This window comes from Dipteris shenzhenensis, chromosome 30 (genome assembly GCF_047967505.1).
Source record: "Dipteris shenzhenensis isolate YYH24624 ecotype China chromosome 30, Dip_SZ_1.0, whole genome shotgun sequence".
In the NCBI taxonomy this organism is placed as follows: domain Eukaryota; kingdom Viridiplantae; phylum Streptophyta; class Polypodiopsida; order Gleicheniales; family Dipteridaceae; genus Dipteris; species Dipteris shenzhenensis.
Genome location: NC_141625.1, coordinates 41,706,636 through 41,720,378, shown reverse-complemented (window position 1 = coordinate 41,720,378; position 13,743 = coordinate 41,706,636). Strand labels below are relative to the sequence as shown.

Sequence of the window (13,743 nt, the reverse complement as noted above, 5' to 3'; positions counted from 1 at the left end):
AATACCTTAAGTTGGGGCAGATTCAACCAAGTTTCTCACCTTTTGCTTCGCCAATGATATTAAAGAGGAGAAAGGATGATACGTTTCGCCTCTGTATAGATTACAGAGCACTGAATAATATCACTATTAAGCACAGGTATCCGATGGCTCGAATTGATGATTTGCTAGATGCATTACATGGAGCCGTGATTTTCAGCAAGATAGATCTTAAGTGCAGCTACCATCAAATCCGGATTAGAGCCGAGGATGTGCATAAAACCGCTTTCAGAAGCCGGTTTGGTCATTATGAGTTTTTGGTAATGCCCTTCGGACTTACCAATGCTCCAGCGACCTTCGTCATGCTTATGAACGATTTACTACGTCCGTATATCGGAAAGTTCGTAGTACATTTTATTGACGATATCTTGATATTCAGTAAAAGTGTTACTGAGCATCGTGAACACTTAAGGATAGTGTTCAGTACTTTGAGGAAAGCCAGTCTTTATGTGAATAAGAAGAAAACTATACTATGTATGGTTAGGCTTGAATATTTAGGGTTCATAATTGCTCCACAGGGGGTAGAAATGGATCCGAAGAAAGTGGCTGCGATACTAACTTGGCCAATCCCTCAGAGTCTGACCGCGTTAGTCTGACCGCGTTGCGATCATTCTTGGGATTTGTCCAGTTTTATAGAAGGCATATCAAAGGATATTCCGGAATAGTATCACCATTGACTGATCTGACCTCAGATAAAGTACCTTTTATTTGGGGACAGAATCAACAAGAAAGTTTTAACACCATAAAACAAGCTGTGGTCTCAGGACCGGTGTTAAAAATAGTTGATCCCCAGAAACCGTTGTTCCTAGAAACCGATGCAAGTGACATTGCGGTAGGAGCAGTCCTCCTTCAAGAGGGAAGGCCAGTAGCCTTTGAAAGCAAGAAGCTTTCTCCCTCTCAAAGGAATTGGCCAACTCATGAATTGGAGTTGTATGCTGTTAACCATGCTTTGAAAACATGGAGGCATTATTTGTATGGTTCAGAGTTTTATGTGGATGTGGATCATGATACTCTGAAACATTTTTGTAAACAGCCTGACTTGAGGGGCCGCCAAGCTAGGTGGGCTAAGCTCATGCAGGAGTTTAATCTAACGATTCGGTACCGAAGAGGAAAAGACAATAAGGTGGCTGATGCGTTGTCTCGCATTATGCATAACCTGAGTTTCACGGTATTAGAGAGTGCTCTAATGACTGAGATAAGAGAAACTCAAAAAGTGGACGAGTTTGTCCAGAGCTTATGACCTAAGGCTCATGTATTAAAACCCGGGGAAAGTGAAAAGGATGACCTGGCATCCAGAAAAGGCCAAACTTATGCAAGATATACCATAAGAGATGGTATGCTAGTTAGAAATGGCAAGGTTGTAGTACCTGGTCAGAATGATCTCAGGCAGAGAATCATTCGACAGTGCCATGATAGCCCGTGTGCGGGACATCCAGGTGTCGAGAAGACATATGATCTCGTGAAGCGAGATTTCTTTTGGCCAAAGATGAAAAAGCATATTCATGAATATGTGACACGGTGTTTCTCGTGTCAGGTAAGTAAGGCCGAGCGGGTGAAGCCACCCGGACTTTTACAGCCCTTGGAAATACCACTAAGTAAGTGGGAGAGCATTTCCATGGATTTTATTGTAGGGCTACCTACAACACAAGGAGGATATAATTCTATCCTTGTGGTGGTTGATCGTCTAACCAAGATGGCTCAGTTCATTCCGACTAGAGAGTCTGTTAGTGCCCCGCAAGTGGCAGATTTGTTCATTAGACATATATTTCGTCTGCATGGATTGCCTAGATCCATAGTGTCAGACAGAGATGTCAGATTTACCGGTCATTTTTGGACAACGGTATTTGAGACACTGAGGACTGAGTTGGGAATGAGTAGTGGGGATCATCCTGAGACGGATGGTCAGACGGAGAGAGTCAACCAGACTTTAGAGATATGTTGAGGGCATATGTGTCATTGAGGCAACATACATGGGACAAGTGGTTGCCATTGTTGGAGTTTGCCTACAATGATAGGAAACATTCCTCTACCGGGTTCAGTCCGTTTGAACTGAACTATGGTTATAGACCAGCAAATCCAACTATAGTTGGAGTACCTCAGAAAGTGCCTAGTGCCGCGAACATTGTAGTTCAGATGCGGGAGATGCTAGCGCTTGCGAGAGCTAATATCCGTCAGGCTATGGATAGAGCCAAGGTGTATGCGGATGAAAATCGGTCTATAAGAGTATTTAAGGAAGGAGAAAAAGTTTTTCTCAGAGTTCCTTCGCACTCGAAGTCGTTGACTTCAGGAGAGTGTGCTAAGTTATCACCTCGATACTGTGGGCCGTGGCTAATTCTAAAGAGAATAGGCAGTGTAGCCTATAAATTAGAATTGCCACAGGGGTGTAAGGTACACCCGGTTTTTCATGTTTCGCGCTTAAAGAAATTTTTGCATACAGGTGACTCACTAATCGAAGGTGTGGTTTTGTTTCAGGAGATAGAGGATATTGCAAGGCGCAAGCCAACAAGAATCCTGGACCGAGGAACAATGCAGATACGAAATCGGAAGATACCCACGGTGTTGGTTGCATGGCATGGTCAGCCTCTATCGGAAGCTACCTGGGAATCCGTATACCAGTTACGGAGAGCGTTCCCAGATTTCATCATTGAGGACGCTGATGCTTGAAGAGGGAAGGAATGTTATGCTCTAGCCGAGATAGCATGACCTCGGATAGATCGGTGGGCATTTTCTCTTAGATGACCAACTTTTGTAATGTTAATGTGCGTAATTGAAAGGGTCAAGAGAAGTAACTGCCAAGGTCCTAGGTGAGGGTGGAATGGCATTGACTAGGTAGTTCTGAGTGCTAAAGCCTAGGTGCACCTAAATGTGCAATAATGCCAAGGGGCAAGTGGTTTTTAATGTGCCCCAAGAGAGGGGTAAAAAGGTGCACCAAGTGGAGAGGCTATAATGATGACATTTGGCAAGGAGAACTATCTAGGGAAATGAGGGTCTCATGGATAAGTATGAAAGAAATAACGAATAGATCTGACGATCTGCGATCCATGAGAGCAGGCTGGGTGGAACAACTTATTGCCATCGCCCGTGATTGATTTAACGTTTAAGGAAGAGAAGAGATTCAGCCAAGAGAGAAAGTCGTTGACAGCTTCGTGAACAAGAGATAGAGTCTATGACAATAGGAGTGTATGCAAAGCAAAAACAGGGACTAAACTGATGATGATATATCTTCTAATATTCTAGCAACAGATCCATGATTGTACTAATGATGTCCAGGATGATGATGTGAACAATCACAAGTGCAAAAAGGAGCCCATTTGACCCAGGTGGTTCCACCTTGGGAAAAACCCAGATAAGTGGTGACTGCCAACCTAATTGCCCAAGAGCACACCAATCATGGAATGTGGAAATTCTTGATGATTACATGGAGAACGGTAGAAAACATGAAGGCAACCCTTCCGTAAATAATGATAATGGCGCTGTGAAGCCCTGGATCTGCCACTGGGCCTTGGGCTACGCTAAGATGCAGGCGCGCGTCCGCGACACAATCCAGGATCAAACCTTGCACCTGGGAACAAGACTTGCTCCCAACTGCACACTGAGAACTGAACCCCCTGGGCCTCTTTTATAGACTCGGGCCCCGGCGCCAAAAATAGCGAAGACCTATAAATAGTTCGTACCCTTGCCACTCAACCCGAGAATCAAGCCTGCCTAGCTCTAAGCCTCCCCAGGCTAACCTGAGCTAGTTCTGTGTAACTAGTACACGTCAGATACCAATCCGTGCACATGACATACTCCCCCTCCTCTAAGAACTCACTCCTGAGTTCGCTAAGAAATCGGGAAATGTTCTTTGGAGGTTTTGTAATGTCTCCCATGTTGCATCCTCCTCAACACGATCCTTCCACTTAATCTTGTATTCCGTGATAGTACGATTTCGAATCTGTCTTTCACGAAATTCAAGAATTGATTCAGGTTCGTGAGGAATAAAATAACCACACACAACATCAGAACTGAGCAGGCTGCTCACCACCCAACCGTGACATCTACGGGATGTGATCCCGAATCAGAAGATGTCCCCCCGAGCCACGAGCTGAGCTACTGGCACGAACTCCCAATCAGATCCCAACCAGCCTGGTGTCCCATACCACCAGGTGGCGCTGTGAAGCCCTGGATTTGCCACTGGGCCTTGGGCTACGCTAAGATGCAGGCGCGCGTCCGCGACACAATCCAGGATCAGACCTAGCACCTGGGAACGAGACTTGCTCCCAACTGCACACTGAGAACTGAACCCCCTGGGCCTCTTTTATAGACTCGGGCCCCGGCGCCAAAAATAGCGAAGACCTATAAATAGTTCGTACCCTTGCCACTCAACCCGAGAATCAAGCCTGCCTAGCTCTAAGCCTCCCCAGGCTAACCTGAGCTAGTTCTGTGTAACTAGTACACGTCAGATACCAATCCGTGCACATGACAAACCCCTCACAAGCCATGGTTTCTACCTAAGATGCCAGGTACTTTGATGATTCAGCACATGAATTCCATTGTTTTCATGCTGTTCTACACATCTACTATAGTCTACTGTCATTTCTGATTACATAGGCTGTGGAAATAAGGTTAAACTAGCATGTTGTAGGCTACTTTAGCTACACTCGTGGAGCTGAGCCACCAAGGCGAAGTTGGCTGAGGCTATAGACACACTGCGTCGTGACCGTCAAACTCCAGAACTCGACTCGGGAAATGTCCGTGAACCGAGAATCCTGCAAGGTCTTCAGATACCACGTTGGTAACTTCCTATCACTGGAAGTTGACTTCGGGGATGTCTCTGGTGCATCTTGCTCTTTCTTTGGTTCCTCTAGTTCCTCGAGATCTTCAATCGTTTGTACCTCCGTAATGGTCAACTTGGTGGGAACTTTGGGAACTTTGATGACCTCTTCTTCTGCTTGGGACATCGTTTCTTCAAAGACCACATCCCTATTGATCAATACCTATCTCTTCACCCGGTCAAAGAGGCGGAACCCCTTAGATTCTTCACAGTACCCGTCAAAAACGCATGTCCAGCATTTGGAATCTAGCTTTGTCCTGTCATCTTTGTGCGCATGTATTCGCATCAGATCCAAAAATCCTTAATTGAGAGATAGTGGGTTTCGTGCTGTAATATGCTTCATAGGGCATCATATCTGCAACGGCCTTGGCCTTGGTCCTATTGAGGATGTGAACTGCAGTATTCACTGCTTCACCCCATAAGGCTTCGAGAGATCTCTCCCTGTGATCACTCTGCAACCGTTCCGTGCTTTTGCTGAGCACCCCTTAGATTCTTCACAGTACCCGTCAAAAACGCATTTCCTACTTTTGGAATCTAGCTTTGTCCTGTCATCTTTGTGCACATGTACGAATGCATCAGATCCAAAAATCCTTAATTGAGAGATAGTGGTTTTCTTGCTGTAATATGCTTCATAAGGCATCATATCTGCAACGGCCTTGGCCTTGGTCCTGTTGAGGATGTGAACTGCAGTATTCACGATGTGCGAGCACAAGTAAACTGACACTTGATTCCATGCTTCTTGCAGAAAGTGTTGAATTCTATGGAGGTAAACTCCCCCCCTCGATCAATGCACAATGCTTTGACATCCTTCCCTATTTCCTTCTCTGCCTTGGCCTTCCAAACTTGGACCTTGCAAATAAGTTGGCTGACATTGGTCTGCAAATGTCGGAGTCGACCAACTCCAATGGTCCTTTAGCCCTCGATGTGGCCTCCTGTGGGATTCGCTCCGGGTGTTGCTTGCCCTCCAAGGAAGCCTTGCAGACTTTCTCTGCGCTTCTAACAGGTGGAAGTCCCTCCACCATTTTGGACTTTTGCATTTCTACAAGAGTACCGTAATTGACATGACCAAACCTTTCATGCCACATTTTGGAGTGCCCTAGGTCCCCGTGAACAACTAAAGCATGTAGCCAGTATAAGCAATCCTCCTCGACACCTTGGGCCACCACTTGCCCGTCTTTTCCTTGGACGTGACGGTAACTTCCCCATTCTGAAAGAGTACTGAAATCTCATGCTTATCCATCTGACTCACAGAGAGCACATTCTTGCACAGATTTGGTACAAACAACACACCGGAACTTACCTTCTCTTCTCCCGCTGTGGTGATGAACGGAATACTACCAACCCCCTTCACAGGGCATGTCGAGCTATCCCCCACGATCATCTTCGAGTCGAAACGGGTTCCCTCCATGGTCTTGAGCCACTCCTTGTTGGACACGTGTTTTGAGGCGCCGTTGTCCACATACCAAGCCTCCTTGTGGTCAATCGCTATATGAGCGGAGCAGTGCTCTATGGCCAAGAAAAGCTCTCCAGTAATGATGTTGGTTGTGTCTATCTTAGGCTCCTCCTTGCTATGGGACTCCTTTTTCTTTTGATCCGCCTTTTTCTTCCAGCAGTCTTTCGCATAATGACCAAGTTTTTCACAGTAGAAACATTTTACCTTCTTTTTCTACTCTAAGTCATCGGCCTTGCGTTTGGAGTCCTTGGACTTGCCCTTACCGGGCTTGTCCTTTGCTAGAAGTGCTTTATCATCGTCCTTGTTGTACAACTTCTCTCAGGCTTCCTCTTGCAATAGCAAGGTCCCAAATTTTTGGTCCTTTGTCCTACTATCACAATGGTGACGAATCCCTTGAAGCTACACGGCAAACTCCCAACTGTCAGCAATGCCAGGTGACAGGTGTCCACCTTTTGACCAAACAATGCCAATTGATCTCTTACCACTTTGACTTTCGCCAAGTGGTCATGTACCGACTCTCCCTCATCCATGTGCATATTGAAAAGCTAGTGCTGGAGAGTCAAGATACGAGAAGTGCTATCTATCTCGTACGAGTCCTTCATAGTGGCCCACACCTCCACTAACGTTTCAGCCATGTAGATATGAGGAATCACAGAGTCCGTCATCGTCCCTATGACTAAAACCAGGGACTAGGCATCTCTATCCTCCCATGCTTCAAGTTCATATTTGTCCACCAGCATCAAAATCCTGCCCTTGTAATCTACAACATCCTCCAGCCTTGCATCGACTCCTGTCATGAGCTTCTACAGCTTCTGGGCCACAACGTGACTCCAGATCTTTACCTTCCAGATGGCATAATTTGTCCCATCCAGCTTCCCAGACTCTCCAAAGTTAGGGATGGTAAAAGAGGGAACATGTTTGGTGGAAGGAGTATGAAGAGAGTAGTGGCAAAAGAGGCGTCTAACTTCGACATGTCTGCTGTAAATTTCACACAGCAAAGATCTCCAAATAGAAGTGCGGTACATGAAATGGAACTCTACAAACCTTGTGAATAAGAGTCTCTTCCTTGAAGAAGAACTCCTTCCTTCGATGTGAGAGCGTCTAGAGCTGAGAACCATGCTGTGATACCATGTTGGAAATGAGGGATAGAATCACTCTAACCTCTCAACCTCTATGCGGAATAGGAACAGCTAAGTCTCACTCACTCAATGATGCAGACCACGCACTACAATCTCACTCAACAGATAGATCATATACAGCATTTACAAGAGAGAATATGAGAGAGAATTAGAAGAGAGAATATGAGAGAGAATTAGATGTACTCCTCCACCAAGTAGTGGGCAAGAGCAGGGGCTGGCCTGAATCTGGAACTCTCCTGTGGGTCTCCTCCTGCTCCGTGCTGCCTCTTGAGGGCTTCAGTGGTTGCTGTGGCTGATGAGGAATGAAGGGGGGAAGGGGGCTTTGTATAGGGGCAGCCAGCCCCCTTGAGCAGGCTGACCAGCAGGTCGGTTCTGCCGTATATGGCCGACCAGCCTGGTTGGCTGGGACCGACCAGCCCTAGGGGTTCGCCTATAGATAGAGCCTGCCCTGGCTGCCTTCTGGTGCTGCTTGCTGCATGTCCTGCAGCCCATAGCCCCCCCCAAAACATCACCCACCCCCACTCATCCCCACAAATCAAGGGCTCACAGCTGTGTGGCATTGACCTCCAACACTATCAACCTTGTGGAAAGAAATTCATGGGAAAGGCAATACCAAAGTCTTAAGATAATACAATTGGCCTTTTGGAAAGAAATTCATGGGAAAAGCACTACCGAAAAACTTAAGATATGAAGTGGATGGAAAAACAAATATGTAGCTTTTGCACTGGTGGAATTTCCCACTCAAGCTGGATGATTGTTAATATACTTGCATACAATACCAAAGTCTTAAGATATCAAGATAATAGCATCGACCTTTTGGAAAGAAATTCATGGGAAAATTACTACCAAAAACCTTAAGATATAAAGGGCAAGACAGATACATAGCTTTTGCACTCGTATCATTTCCCACTCAAGTTGGATGATCGTTAAGATAGCTTGCATGCAATCTTGGGAACTTTGGAAACGATGACTCTTGCCATAGAATGAAAGTTTTGGATTGCCTGCACATCAATGATTCTAAGATGCAAAGAATGTAACATAAACACTCGGGGTCTTCATTCAGGCCCTCCAGATTGCATAAAAATGGTAGCCATTAAGGGATGACAAGTTCATTAACCTGCAGACATGGGTTTGCTCCTCGCAACATGAAGCAAAGGCAGCTGGTTGTTGCCCTTAGGTTTGGGTTGTAACACTCCCTCTTTGCCTCCCTACAAAAGCTTCAAATAAGAGCTCTCATCATACTCTACAGCGGCTTGTGATCAAGATGCTGACAGGGACAGATTCAGGCAACTTGCACTGTCCCTTCTAAACATTCTTCTAGCAAACTTTTGGAGCAAAATGTTTGAAATGTCTCAACATCTGTAATAAAGGAGAAGGCTATTTAAGCTCAAGGTCCAACGGACTAAGGTATCAAATAGGCAGCTTTATAAGCTGAACATCCCCATCATTTTTGTCACCTTGTTATTGCAAATAAAGAGCTCCCATCCTTTGCTTCACCACACTTCCAATACCTCCTCAAGCTTTCCTTCACTTCAGGTATCTTTTACCTTTGCCTGCTATCCCCTTTTACTTTCTCCGTTCCTGCAGCCCCCCCTTCATTACAACGTCCTTGGAAGAGCCCAACTCTTCAAAGGACCATGGAGCGGAACCCCAAGAGGGTAAACAAGTTGAATGACTTTTGTCATTCATAAGGTCTGTCCAAAAGGAGTTGGAGCAAGGGTGCAGCTTCTAGGCTACATCACGATAATGTGGGCTTGGAGATCGAGAGTGGGGGGGAGACTTGAGAGCTTGTGAGAGAGAGAGAGAGAGAGAGAGAGAGAGAGAGAGATGAGAGGAAGTGGGAGAAATTGGTGGGACTGCCAAGTACTCTCCAGAAAAATAAAATAAATACAAAACTAAGCAATTTCGCTTTCAAGAGCCATCGTCTCAACCTAAGCCTCCCTAAGGGCAGGCCAAAAAAGCACACCTAGCCTCCTCCCTTGTGTGAGATTTGAAACTGTTTTGTCTTGCCGTAAAGGCCCAATTTCTGCTGCCTAGGCCCAACCCCAGGCCTAAAGTCCATTAACGCCCAAATTTTGCTCCCTAGCCACAATCCGCTCCTTATTGTAGCTGACTCGTGGTTGGTGAAGCTTATATGAATGTTCTGGCACTTCTTGGCCCTTGCGAAACTTGCTCCATTATGATACAATGGCAATTTTGACGTTCTAATAAAGATGCAGCAGTCTGCATTCTGCAAATATGCCTCACTTTGACTTATAAGATATATTCGTGATTACTCTTGCACAGCATACGCCAAATTATAAGTGTAAGAGATCTTATTAAGCTGACAAGCTGAATAGGAACCACAAAGTTATTGCTCCAAAGGCAGGATTTACCTTGGCAAGCTCTTCGCTGCGGACTATATATAAATCTCTTTTCTGGACATCAGCTCCATTTTCGAACCAGAACCTTTTAAGATTCTCTAAATGCTTCGAATTTGCAAGATGTCTGATTGTGTTGGAACTTTTCACACCAAACCAAAGAAACGCCAATAAGAAGTTTTATGCCATAAAGGATTGAGCCTCAAATCAGGCTACAAAAACAGGTTTGCCAGACTCTTCAAAAAGGTTAGCGAGACCCCTGTCCAATAAAAGAAACCTAAGCAAATACTACCTTCCCTGCCTAATTTTACATACGCATTGGCAAATCCAAGAAAATAAGAATAAAAGGCATCCAGATTCACACCATACATACACACTGTTCAGTTCCAAAACCTCCTCCTCGCAGAAGCTGCACCAAAATTTGTTACGCAACCTGTCCTCCTCACGCAACAGAGAAGGGTTCTTCAGGAAGAAGGTCACATCCTTGGTTTTCTGGAGGGCTTTGGACAGCAAAGCTGCAAGCCGCTGCTTATGCTTTGACGAATACTTGTGACCTTTGCCGTGATCGTGGTTCAGCCTGCAGACCTTGCAGAACTCAAATTGCTTGGGCATTTTTTCCCTCCAACAAGCATCATCGCCTCGCAGCGCTCTCAAGTTAACTAGTTACGTATTTTCCCCTTTTGTCTCTATTTATTATGGGAACATACTGATTTGTGCAAAAGGGAAAATTGTGCAAATATTCTACACAATTTCTCTAAAATTCGGTGATTGGTTATTGAATACACTTTCCAAAAGTGTCTGTTGCGCATATTTGCACTCCGTCTGACACGTGGCATGGAGTCCCTATTTTGCGCTGGTCGCCACATGGGTATCGTCTCGTGCAATCAAAAGCTTGTTTTTCGCAGGTCCCAAGGGCATGCTGGAGAATCGAGATTCCTCTGTGGCTACGTATTGGATGGCCTGTCGATTCTTTGGGAGGTCGTACCGCTCCTTAGCCACCTCCTCGTCACGTTGAGCATTTGCAACCAGAGGAGTTTGCTTGGATGGTTGGCCATTGTAGATAGAAGGAAACCTCCGACATAGACGGCGCCCAACCTGAGAGTCGGTGCAAAATAATCAGTAGCGAAGGAGAAGGGTGCATATTGCAACGTAAGTTCCACCAATTGCTAGAGGAGTTGCAAGTATTGTGGGCTTTTGGAGTGGTGGTCAAAGGTGTTGAGCGGATTCTTGCAGCGGTGCTTAAAGGCAGTGAAATTGCTTTTCAGGATGTCGAAAGGCTAGAGAAGTGTTGGGCAAATGTTATAAGAGAGGCCCGCGTTTTTGCATGCTTGCTCACCTCGGCTCCCGTATAGTCTCATTCTCCTATGTTGTGCATAGTATCTACGTTCCAGCTAGATTTTTTTTGTAATCATGTCTTCTGCTAGACAAGGTCGTCCCACTTCCATGGTTTTCGAGAGCGACAACTTTCAATGGGGTAACAACGGGTCCATTTTGCATGTGTCAGCTTCATGTCTTCCTTCCTTCATTCATTTCAATACTAGATTCTTATTTCCTGGTCGTGACTGCGATTGTGTAGAATTGGAGAAGTTTGCTCAGCCTGTGTACGTGCCATCTTTGCATGAGTCCCCAGATGATGCATGCCTGGTGAAAGTGAAAGAGGAAGTTGACAGCTCCGACTGTTGCATGCAAGAGCGTGATAAGCCAACAGTCGTTCAAACGATCAGGAGTTCCAAGGAGAGCTGGCGAAGGACAATACCGAATTGGGTAAACAATTTTTAATTTACGCCTTCCAAGTTTGATTGAGTCGTTGTGCCACAGAGGTGAATTCATTTTTGGTTTTGCTCTGGTTGAAGACCTGCGTGGGTTGCTTACAAACAAGCGTGGGGAGCTTCTGAGACGCTGACACCACATGGAAATTGCATGAGGAAAAAGAATCGTAAAAGCAGCTTGTCGACAAACCAGGTTATGGAAGGTATGGATTGACAGTCTTCGTAATTTGAATAAGTGTTTTCATCGCCAGAATTCTCTCTGAAAGCTTGTGTGATGTGCCTTCTTGGTGGCAAAACCATCATTAGACGTGAGGAGTATTGGAGACAGAGATGTGGTTGTGTGTTCTAAACTGCTCAACCAAGGAGGTGCGATCAAGCATATATATTCTCAAGCTTCTTTGATTACGTTTGCTTGCTGTTCTTTGCTATCTGCAATCCTTTCCTGGCCTATTGTTGATGTGCATGCCATCTATAAGTTACTTCTTTAAAAATCGGTGTCTGTGTGCGTATTGCACAACGTACGCAGGGTGTTGCCACACTTCGTCCATTTGATCATGAGAGACATAGCTAGCCACGTGTCGTACAAGATCCAATTTAGTTCCCTATGGTCTCTGTTATGTCGTCCTACATTTCTCTCCCCTGTGAAGGAAGGCTTCTTTTTGGATCTCACATTGACTCTACACTGCTCTTGTGCGTCCTATTAGTTCATTGCACTGCTTTATGTTCTCCTATGCAGCTGCTGCTGGTACTTGTAAAACAACTTATAATAAAAAATGAAACAGTAGTGCAAAAATCCGGTATGGTATTCTATTTGTTGGCCACCCATGTATTGTGAAATTCACACGAACATCAAGTGTCGCCATGGCTTGCAAAGCAGCTGGCACTATGTGGACAAATGTTTTGCGCTCTATTATTTATTATTTTTTATTTTTGCTAATAATTGTACTATGCTACATCATGTAGATGGCTCTATACTTAGTTGTTCTGTTTCTGCCAACGTTTGCCTTATTACTTTCAATGTAATTTCAGCATACAAGTGTGAATTGTTTTTTTTTACACTCACACATTCTACACACGTAGTATTCTCATTCGTATGCACTCTGTTGACTTTCAACAACAAAGCACAACTCCATAAAGGACTTTGAAGATAATGCCACTTCACACAGATCCTTCACTAATAAGCACAATGACACTCCACCCTTTCGTAGTGCTCATTATAATGTACGTGCCATAGTTCCTTTAGGAGAGAATTTTGTTGGAGGAGGGAACTCTCTACCTACATTATCCATAGATGTCCTTTCCGAATACATCCGCCACCATCGATTTGCTTTTGAGGGAAACCGTTAGCAAAGTATGGGACTTACAAGCTTCGCAACGCAAACTACCCCATTTGCATCTGCGCTAACTTTTGCAATAAGTGCAATTGTGACACCATCACGGTGGTTGTGCCACATGCTTTTGTAGAACAGTATAGGGATTACCTCAAGGTAGACTGTTTCTATCGTGTAGATGGGGCTACTGTGGTTGCAAAGTCTAGCAGTGAAGGAGGAACATCAAGCTACTCCTTGCATGTCAATGCAACAACTGCGGTAATCCGGGGTGAGCCTTTTGATGGCACTATCTACTTCTTTTCGAAAACAACAATCGCACTCTACTTCCCTTAGGCTTCATCAGCCATTTAATCCGATCCAGGCAACATATCAACTGTGGCTGCCACGATTGCGTTCATTGTGATCACAATTGACTCTAAGGGTGCTTCAAATGATCAAGCTATTATTGCAGATGGCCCTCGAAATGAGGATAGAGCTACTGTAATTCAAGTTTTAGAATCATCTATTCTTTTACGAATGCTCCCCCACAAGTTTATTAACGCTATGTGCTTCAACAATTGACGTTTGTCAATGAGCGTAAGAATGTGCAAGCGCAGCTTATTCATGAGTTCCATGAGGATGGCATAGTGATGCACACTTTGAGAAACGTCTCCTACATGCATGCACGCAATTGCCTATGCGTCTACAACTTCACTATTTTAGGGGATGTTCCAGAGGGAGCTCAAAGGGAAGAATTAAAGCAAGTCTTCATTAGCTAAGTCTCGAATCTAGGCTACAAAAGAAGGGTAATAGTTACAGACTTTATCTAATTTCATAACCAACACAAAGTAATTCAATTATTA

General features: G+C 44.9%; 1 protein-coding gene across 2 annotated transcripts in view; it reads right to left on the bottom strand.

Moving 5' to 3' along the window:
* The window catches only part of LOC147882139 (coiled coil protein), a 69,687-nt gene extending 59,183 nt beyond the window's left edge, over positions 1 to 10,504 (bottom strand). For both annotated transcript variants that reach the window (XR_015543970.1, XM_087401953.1), the window contains exons 1-2: positions 10,166 to 10,504; positions 9,817 to 9,943 (exon numbers count right to left, since the gene is read on the bottom strand). Coding sequence is in view for 1 of the 2 variants with exons in the window: in XM_087401953.1 (XP_087258079.1) it covers positions 9,817 to 9,943; positions 10,166 to 10,413 (375 nt within the window). In the remaining variant the exon portion in view is untranslated. The remainder of the gene's footprint in view (positions 1 to 9,816; positions 9,944 to 10,165) is intronic.
* Between the last annotated feature and the right edge of the window lie 3,239 nt (positions 10,505 to 13,743).